Source organism: Lates calcarifer, unplaced genomic scaffold (genome assembly GCF_001640805.2).
Source record: "Lates calcarifer isolate ASB-BC8 unplaced genomic scaffold, TLL_Latcal_v3 _unitig_1370_quiver_2858, whole genome shotgun sequence".
In the NCBI taxonomy this organism is placed as follows: domain Eukaryota; kingdom Metazoa; phylum Chordata; class Actinopteri; family Centropomidae; genus Lates; species Lates calcarifer.
Genome location: NW_026115475.1, coordinates 7,668 through 18,029, shown reverse-complemented (window position 1 = coordinate 18,029; position 10,362 = coordinate 7,668). Strand labels below are relative to the sequence as shown.

The following is a 10,362-nucleotide window of genomic DNA, read 5'->3' as shown; positions in this document are numbered from 1 at the left end:
CATGACACACACTGGCCTTGTTTGACTCTCCGATTAAGTGCCAAGTTTGGGTCTCTCCTCAGCCGCTGCCGGAGAAGTTTGTGATGAAAGGCATGGTGGAACGCTTCAATGATGACTTCATTGAGACCAGGAGGAAAGCTCTGCACCGCTTCCTCAACAAGATCTCAGAGCATCCCATCCTGTCCTACAGCCAGCACTTCAAAGTTTTCCTCACTGCACAGGTCTCTCTCTCTCTCACACACACACACACACACACACACAGAATCTTGTCTCCATGACTATATTACATTTACTTACATTAACTGCCTAACCCTTACCCCAACCTCAAAACATGTCTTCACCTTAAAATTTAATGATTTATGTTATGGGGACTCGCTTTTGTCCCCATAAAGAAGACAAGTCAACACAACATTCTGCCATGTGCGGAACTTCCTCTACAGAGTACGCCTTTATCAGCCACTGTAGCCACAATTTACACCCAGTAAACCACAAAAAATAGGAAATAACTTAAACTACAAACTGGGTTCTTACATTTTCTATTTGAGAACAGATTAAACAAGTGAGATACAATGTGTCGATCACTAAGCTTTAAAAGTGTTGGTAGGTTTATTGTTGAACTTTAGAAACAGCCAGGCTAGCTGTTTCCCCCTGGTTCCAGTCTTTATGCTAAACTAGGCTAACCATGTCCTAATTTCTCTGCACTTAACATGGGGTTAATATCATCATGCCTCTCTCTCAGAGAGAAAGGTGATGGTTCAGCGCCGGTACAAGGTCTCATTAAACTCCTCGCGATTTGACTCCTCCCGCAGGAGCTGACCTCTCACAAGAAACAAAGGTCCGGGCTTCCTGAGCAGGATGGAGAGACGGTGAGGGCGGTGGCCAACTCTGTACGAGGCCTGAGAAACCGACCGGAGGAGTTCACTCTGATGCAGGAGTATGTGGAGGACTTCAGCAACAAGATCTGCTCTGTGGACAAAGTCACCCAAAGGATCATCAAGGAGCAGAGAGGTATTAATTTAATTTAATTTTAATTTAATTGCAAGTCAGCACTGTTAATTTTTACTGTACATCACGAGTCCTACAATGTGTTAGGAGTCCAATACTAGTACATATATATAACATTTAACAGTTGTGATTAGACAAAAAGACAATCAGCATTATTATTAACATTCAACAAAACTCAGCTGGTGTGTTTCACCAGGACTGTGTGGGTGTGGTTTAATCGGATTTTGATTGACGGTGGCCAAATAACCCACCAACTGTCACCAGATTTCGATTCAAATATTGCTAAATTCTCATTGGTGGAGTCCCATCCCCTAATAACCAGTGAGAGGAGTCCAAAGAAAAAAAGAACTACAGATGTCTCTGATGTGAAAGAACCAAAACTGCTCTAACTCTGGCAGGGGATAGTGTGTTATGCCATCACTCCACAGTAACAAGATAAAAAATGTTTTCAAGGTTTCTCACAAAAACACAACACAGATCACACATTACTTCAGCTTTAGCTTCCCTCCATTGGTTCCTGTCACTTCTAGAATTTATTATTTATTTTATTTTGACTTAACAAAGCATTACATGTTTAAGTCCTTCTTAACTTTAAGGATAAAGAAAAAGGTTACTTTCAAGGAAATCTGTTTATTGTAACCAGTCATTCCATTGACATAAATTCAGCACAGAGCAGCAGTTACATCCAACTGGATTGTGTTTAAATGTGTCCTCCGTGCTTGCAGAGTATCTGGATGAGCTGAAACAGTATGGTCCCACGTACACCCAGTGGGCGGGGTCAGAGGAAGATCTGGCGGAACCGCTGAAGGGCGTGGCTCGCTGCGTGGAGGGGTGCAGTAAGGAAACAGAAGAGCAGATCCAGCATCTGTCCGAGGTCCTGGTCCCCGCCCTGCACGAGTACGTCCTCTGTGCTGAGACACTGAAGGTGAGCCCACAGCACGCTGCTCACATCTAAAATCCAACTCTTAATGGGAGATTAACAGCCCCATGCCTTTGTCAAGGCGGGTGACAAAGGCATGGGGAACTGAGTGGGAACTGACTGTAGGAACAAGACCTCTGATATTTAACAAAGTTGGGCACACACAGCTTCAGATAGTGAACTATGTTCATTTTCACCTGTTCTACATCCATCTGCTGACATGTACAGGCTCATTTACATACAGTCACTACCCCAGCATGCCAATGAATGTTCAACCACATCTCTCTGAAAGTCCTAGTAGCCCTAATCTAGGTTTGCTTGTTGTGGACAAAGGTAGCAGACAAGAAGTGGCGCGCATTGTCAGTGCATTAAAGTACAATGTAATGTCCAGCTACAGTTTCAAGTACGAGTTGTAGCTAAGAACATGAGATCACCACAGTAATAAATGAAAATCCATTAAGGCTTTTTTATTTATTTATTTATTTATTTTTTAATTTTTTTTTTTTATTTGACACTTCCACAACCGGCTTGACTGGATAAATAAACATACAGTGTATATACATTCATTTTCCTTGAGGGTCAAATAAAGATTTGCAGAACACAAAACATTTGGCACAACGTAGATTGCATATGTTTTAACAGTTAAAGTATATCACCAAGTAACAGTAACAGTTCATTTTGAATGCAGATTGATTACAATTGCATGTTATTGTTAACAGATTCGCTGCATCTCTTACATTAACCCACATGTACTCAGTGGTGCAGCACTAGAAAAACAAGACAAAATGGAGGCATTCATGGAATTTACTCTGAAGGAAATTATTATCTTTATATTCTGGAAATTAAAAAAAAAAACAAACAGCCCTGGACTTCACTGTTTAATCAAAAGCATACCTTGCACCCTCTACTTGTTTATAGTATTATTCACATAGTAGGTCAACAGTGACTGTCACATGTTGTGTCATGTTTAGTTCACAGCAGAGTTGTCAATTTCCTTACTAGTCCAGCGAGACTGAGAGTCAACAGCTATGCTAATGTCAGCCTGCTATCATTCCCACAGTAACAATGTGAATATGTTGATGTTTGTCTTTTGCAGTTTTTACTGTGATCACCGTGTTGAACATTTGATAATTAGCACTAAACAAGAAGTGCAGCTGAGGCTGTTGGGAATGTCATTAGTTTTGGAGGTTTTTGGATATAAACCAATGAATCAAACTGTAAATGTTATTGTGATGACGCCAGAGTGATTACAGTGCATCCAGAGGGGAATTGGTGCCAAGCCACCCTGTAGATGTAGATATATTTCACTGGATAAGTGAAAATTCAGGCCAGATCAGCAAAATCATTTTGTGCCAATCAATACAATAGTTGTTGAGAAATCTCAGTTTGGAAAAAAGTATCGGACCAACGGACTGATTAACATTCCAAGAGCTGTGCCGCTACATCAGCTCGAAAATGTGAGATAAACACAGTTTGTGACACTCATGCAGGTTTATTTGAGAAAGGTGCTCTGATGTCGTTACACTTTCCAGGACAACAGTACTTTACAACACTGATGAGCGTGTTGTTGTTTCATCATGTGGAAAAACGTGTTGTCACGAAGAAAGCCACATATTTGTTTTGTTTTTTTTTAAATCTGTTATTGGTGTATTTTTCATATGTGTCAAATGGATGTAAGTTGCAGGTTATGTTGTCTTTTTGTTTTTCATTATGTCACTGTCTGCATGCTTTGACTGATGTATCTTCTGCTGAGCACTTAGCCTGTGAGCTGCGTTTGGGTCCAAACATATAGCCACATACTGATTGATCTCCTGGAAATTTCCCATAAATTGTGTCGAGAACCCTGAACAACACTTACAGGCAGTTCAGTTAAAGTGTCCTTGAATCAGTTCCTCTCCAGCACCACATGAGGAGATGTTAGGATGCTCTCAGCATTTGTTTGTGGAAGTAATAACAACATGTATGGACTCAAAGTCACCGAGATAGATTGTGCTAGGAAATAGGCTCTTTAGACATTTAGTGATTCCTGGAGAAAAAATGTGATTATGCCAATTTTATTAAAAGTAACACTTTACTGATCTGTCCTAGGCTGTGATGAGACGTAGAGACAACATCCAGGCCGAGTTTGAAGCCAAGAACGAGGCCCTGGCATCCAGAAAACCAGAAAACCAAGAAGCAGTAAGTATGATTTTACATCCTCACACGCTGACAGAAAATCAGGCGCACACACTCCCCTCCTCCCTCCCTGCATCCCTCTGAGCCAGTCGATGCGTTTGTGTGTCCTCCAGTCGTCTTCCCAGAGATTAGGTGTAATAAAGTGAAGCATGGAGTGGGGCCTCTCCCGCAGGGCCACCCTCAGCTCATATTAGGGAGGAAAAAAGGGCTTCCTGGGAGGATTATCTAAATATCCAGGCTAGTCGACTGGAAGTCAGTCCTCAGCTCAGTGGGAGTAAGAGCTGTCAATATTATTTTACACTGCAAGCCCAGCAGCTAATCGCAGTGTAATGAAAATTCCCATGTCCTTTTTAGACGACGACTCGCTTCAAAATGTCAAGAGGCAAAGAATGAAGACGGGAAGTTAGGCAAGAGAAGGACAGAGCTATTTTTAAACACTTTACTTTAGGTGTTTGCATCTTTGTGAATGTTGCGTGTGTGAGTGTATATGTAGATGTGCAGGTGTGTGTCCCCCTCACCCAGCTGATATCAAAATCCATCTGTGAAATTTTAATTAAGAAGCAGGACCAAGATATTCCCCCACAGACTTGCATTGTATTCTTGCTTTAATTAGTGTGTGTGTGTGTGTGTGTGTGTGTGTGTGTGAATGGACCTGCTTTAGTTCAGTCCTCCAGCTTCTAAGGCATATCTGTCTGCTTCTGCCTTTAACAGATCTGTGCTAATGAGAAGGGAAAAGTCAAATGGATGCCTTTGTTACTGTTTCCAACGGGGCTTTTTGTCAAAGAAATGATGTGGCCACATGCTGCGCTGAATGACAGCCCCGGAAACACACCTTCTTTCTTATAGAAGCTGTCTTTCAGTTATTCATTTCTTAGTTAGTATGTGGGGGGAAAATGTTGATTTGTAAGAAGCTGTTGCTGCTGTGTTACAAGGGTCAAAACTTTCCAAGAGAATTAACAAGAGTATATCGGAATTAATGGGAAATAAATAAAATTTGCAAAATCACAGGTTGGCCTACAACAGGGAACTTAAATGTAGTTGAAAAAAAAAAACATCTTGCAGCATAATCTAAAACAACCAGATTTAATGTAAATTCAGTTGAATTTCTCCCCTGCACTTTGCATTCCTCCATCACATACACAGATCATTTCTAAAATCCTGCTCACTACAGCCACACTACTGCATCTGAGCTGACGGACTACATCCAGCCAAGTAAAGTCTGACGATATTACTGAGGTAAATATATTTGATATGTGGTATCAAAGTTTAACCAGGAAAAAAAAACTAAATGTGTTTATACAGTAGCTACCTAACCGGTAAATCAGAGATGCTAATGTTACCTAACACGGTGGGAAATGTTGGATCTCTCTTTGTAAATATTATAAAGAGTACGGTCTAAACCTGCTCTATATGCACAGTGCCTTGAGATAACTTCTGTTGTGATTTGGTGATATATAAATATAAATTGACTTGACTTGAATTCAAGCATCAATTCTAAAATATTTTAGTTATAAGTTTCCAATTTGAAATATTCCCCAAATTCCCCAGATTAACTTCCCATGGAAAGTTTTGCAGCCCTATGTATTACTGGATAAAAAATGTTTTTTTTTTTATGGGCTTGGGATGGAAGAGTTGTTGTTACAACTTAGTAGAACAGGCCATACAGTGCATTCATAAAGCATTCAGTCTGCTTCACTTTTCTCACATTTTGTTATGTTGCAACCTTATGCTGCTTTTGAAAATCTGTTAAAAAGGGAAAAAACCATTCAGACACTTTACTCAGCACTTACTTGGCAGAAATGACAGCCATGATTCTTCTTTGGTATGACGTGACAAGCTCTGCACACCTGGATTTGGATTCTGACATTTCTCTCTGCAGATCCTCTTGAGCTCTGTCAGGTTAGATGGGAACCATCAGTGGACACTGTGGCTTCAAGCCACTCCTGTGTTGTCTTGGCCGTGTGCTTAGGGTCATTGCCCAGTCTGAGTTGCACTTTGTTCTGTTCAGTTTTCCTTTAACACTGACTAGTCTCCCAGTCTCTGCTGCTGGAAAACACCTCCGCAGGGTAATGCTGCCACCAATGGATTGATATTGGACAGATGATGAGCAGTTTCCTCCAGACGTGACTCTTAGAATTGAGGCCAAACAGTTTAATCTTGGTCTCATCAGGCCAATCATTTCATTTCATGGCAAGGCATCTTGAGACTAAAACAAAGTAAAACACATAACAATTTATTAAGCCCATTAAGGCTGCCATGGGAATTAACTCTTCTGATTTTAATGGCCTTATGGTCTTCACGGGTCCATGTGGATCCTAGTGCCCAAAACCTAATGTGAAACACGTCACATGAGTTAGGCAGGGTTCTAAATCAGTCTGATTGGAGCAGGTTGGGTCTTGTTCGTGCTGGTGTCTGAGAGACAATATGTCTTATAACTGAGTGTGTTAACTCTGCTGATGACATAGTGCATCACATCTTATTATCCATCTTTTCTTGATGGTCCTCAGGTCCATTTCATATCAGCTCTCTTTATTTTGAAAATTAAATCTCTGTTTGGTTTGGGTAGGTTTTCCATGAGTCCACTTTATATACAAAATTTTGCAAAACTAAAGAACATTATAGAGGCTCTAGCAGGTGTTTTCTTATGTGACCAACAAGCCACAGCCAGCACACTGAAGCAAAACAGTGGGAAGCTGATCACATTGCCTTGTGGCATCTGTTCAGTCATTACTGGAAGGCACATTCCATGACTGAGCTGTCTTAAACACAAAACATGTGACATCTTCTGTCGTCATCACTGTGTGAGGGAATGCATGTGTTTATAGCTTCACTGTCAGTTCCTTTTGCTATCAGATCCTGGACTACAGACTGGAAAAGATATCAACAGTCATCTAAAAATGTCAGGAATGAGCAATAATTTAGATCCGGACTGACCGGTATGATGAGAATCTTTCTGAACTTCAAATGGCATAGAATAAAAATTCCTCTCTTCTGTAAACATTTACTTGACCTTTATTGGAAAGAACATACTGAGCTGCTATATCAGTCAACCTTTCCAGAGGCAGACTGAATGTGTGTCTATGACACTTCACAGCCAGGAGGAGGCAGTGCTGCGCCTATTTCTGAAAGCAGGACTTTAAATCTGAGCTGTGAGTATTTTAATAAAGGAGCTAAATATATCTTTCAGAACTGCTGCAATTAAAATTGTGTACATATTTATTGAATTAAATTGGTGCTGAAGGGAAAGTGTTTTAAATTCTTATTGAAGTTGGTCTAGTATTAGTAGATTATTAAAGACATTGATGATTGATTGGTGTGAAGTCAAAAGGCAGACATGGACCCTTTTACATATGTAAATGTAACCTAGCTCAGTGTATTTGCACACTGTCGCTTTTCAGATTCATTGAATGATTTACTGTGAGTGTTTTTACTCCCTTGTCAGATTATACAGTTACTACACTCTACATACTACTTCATTGGCCCATATGTTACAGTGGGTAACTTTTGTTTTGGAAAATAATGACACACACTCATAGAGATGCTAGATGCTATTCAGCCATAGCCTTGACAAGGTGGCTAGATCGATATCACTGCAGTAACAAGCAGGCCACTGAGATCCCCTCTGTGTGTGTGTGTGTGTGTGTGTGTGTGTGTGTGTGTGTGAGTGAACTTGAGTAAATGCCATTGTCACTCTAAATGTCAGACAGCTAATCCCTACTCAGGCTCTGTGAATCCAGCTGTATCCAGCAACATGATAAATCTGGTTATTTGCACTGTGAGTAGTTTAACATCATGTGCACTTCAGACTCTTTTTATACACTTTCAGGTTAAATATATTTAATGTAGTGGGTATTGTACCTAATAATAACTTTGGTTTATTGTAATGAACTTCATCATTTGACTAAAGGCAGTTAGATACAGTTTTAGTTTTAGGTTCTGCAGTAAACTCTTTAATGGTTATCTAATGCTGCTCTAATGGCTTAGAGGCCACTAGCTTGTGAACTATTACACTATGCTATAAAACATAATGTCCACTTAATTGTTACACCCCAACTTCCTCCTCTTATTCATCTGCAGGGTATTAATGTTCTGTATGGAGAAGAAGAACCACATTGTGAACTGAACTTTTATCTTTTTTTTTTTAAATATAGTGAACCTGGATGCAGAATAAATGTACCTCCACTTACCTGCATACTGTTCTATGCTGCAAATAGTTTAATGCATTCCACAGTCTTTTCATATTTCAGTCATAACAATACAACTTCTGGTTTGAAACACTCTCTACAGTGGTCAGGTCTCTGGATGATCTACAGTATATTCATGCAATTAGATGTACTTAAGGAACTTTGAGTTTTACTTTTTACTTAATTTTATTTCTAATATTGGATTTATCCATAACTTACTGAATAAGCGGGCTCCTCTGGTGCTCAGTGAGTCAGTTCAGTAACTCAGGGTACGTCTGAATACTGATCTAGCAGAAGTCTATGAAAAGGAGTTCAAGACGTAGAAGTGTTGCAGTTGCCGTGAGCCGATCTGGAGTTGTAGTTAACATTACAGTAGTCTTCAGTACACTGATGTGCCAGATAGTCATTTGAGTTTAGTCATTGTGGTTGGAATTTGTTTTGTATTTTTGTGTTGTTGTGTGTCCTGTCTGAGTTTTCTTGTGTTGGGTGTATTTGTATAAATACCCTTCTACGAATGGACACAGCAAACTTACTTAAGTCCTGAATGTTGTGTAATGTAGCACTGATTAATGCGTACATTTAATATTTAATGTTTGCTCTCACTCTGTTGTCGGGGTTTATTTGTCAAATTTAGCACTCACGTCTAAAAAGCTTGCTGTGAAGCCAGATTTACAAGACAAATAAATGAATAGTTCAATAATTAAAGAAGCAATAATGAAAGCGAATAGTGGAAAATACAGAAAGTGCATCTACTTTAAAGTCAAAACCTCTGCTTCTGCACTAATGACACATAAAAACACTTGTTTGATTTGGCCTGATATCATAACGGCTTAAGGTCTCTACACGTCAATGTATTTTTTTGAACTGTTGTTTTTGTCATGAGCACTTTCACACAAAACGTGAATATTATGCAGTGAAAAGATTTTGCCGATAAAGGCATCATCCAATCACATAGGCAGACAGAGAGAAATGTCAAATATATAAATACTAAAAAAAAAAATCACTGTGTCATCACCATTGTCATCTTCATCTTCAGCTTCTACTGTCATGTCCCATTGACCGCCCCTCATATTAATAATAAAAGGCTTTACGTTAGAGAGTATAGTTATGATACATATCTTTTTTTTAACATTTTGTAATTCTTTTTGGTAATCTAATATAACTACTGACACTGCTAAATGTGTCTGCTGATTTCCAAAAGCAGGATTACAAGGTGCACAGTGTGAAATTGTTTGTTTGTTTTTTTTCATTACTATCTGATGACATTTTTGTGAATGAAATTTTACAGAGAGAGTTTTTACTTTGAGAAAAGATCTGTACGGGCTAAACAGATGGTGTATTTGTCAGACTGATTTTTGTTCTCTGAAGTGCTCAGTCATCTCTTTGTGTGTTTGTCTGGCAGCTGCAGGAGGAGGTGGATGGTCTGGCAGACCGGGTGGAGCTGGCTAACAACGCCTTGAAGGGAGACTGGTCCCGTTGGCAAAAGGGCATGAGAACTGACCTCAAATCAGCCTTTATTTCCACCGCTGAGAAGAACGTGGATTACTACGAGAAGGTGAGCTCAAGATTCAGACCAATCACCAAAAAAGTTCCATCAGGGCAGTTTTATTGCTTTAGCATAAATAAGTTCTAAGGATGACCTATATTTCCCTCTATCTTCACACATTAATGGGACAGTCTGTATGAATGGGGAAGAAGGTGGCATTATATAGATTGGCATCAGCATGCAGCACGACGCAGCTGTGGAGTACAGAGGCAGCTGAGTGGATATTTCAAGAGGAAATTGATTAATAATTGGATGCAACATTGTTACAAGCAAGGTGCTGCAAAATAAAGAGCAGGCAATTATCCACACAGTTTATAAAAAAATATTACTGCAGATATAATAATATGATGAAGAAAATTACATTGACATTTACAATAACAGACTATGGCCTCTAGTTACTGCAACGTGTTATGGTGTGTAAAGAGCAGCAGCAGTCTCTGCAAAGCTCGTAGTAATGAGGCTAAAGTTGATTCAAAATAATAATAATAATATTAACTGAAGTTTATATGTAATATTTCTATCAGCATTTTCCT

The 10,362-nt window shown here is 39.5% G+C and overlaps 1 protein-coding gene across 1 annotated transcript; it reads left to right on the top strand.

Moving 5' to 3' along the window:
- Positions 1-45: 45 nt before the first annotated feature.
- LOC108888563 (sorting nexin-7-like) lies at positions 46-9,949 on the top strand (the record flags this gene model as incomplete). Its single annotated transcript, XM_018684620.2, is given in 6 exon segments — positions 46-58; positions 61-221; positions 810-1,008; positions 1,731-1,930; positions 4,013-4,102; positions 9,686-9,949. Coding segments are annotated over 6 exon segments (894 nt in total), but the record flags the coding sequence as incomplete, so codon positions are not given.
- Between the last annotated feature and the right edge of the window lie 413 nt (positions 9,950-10,362).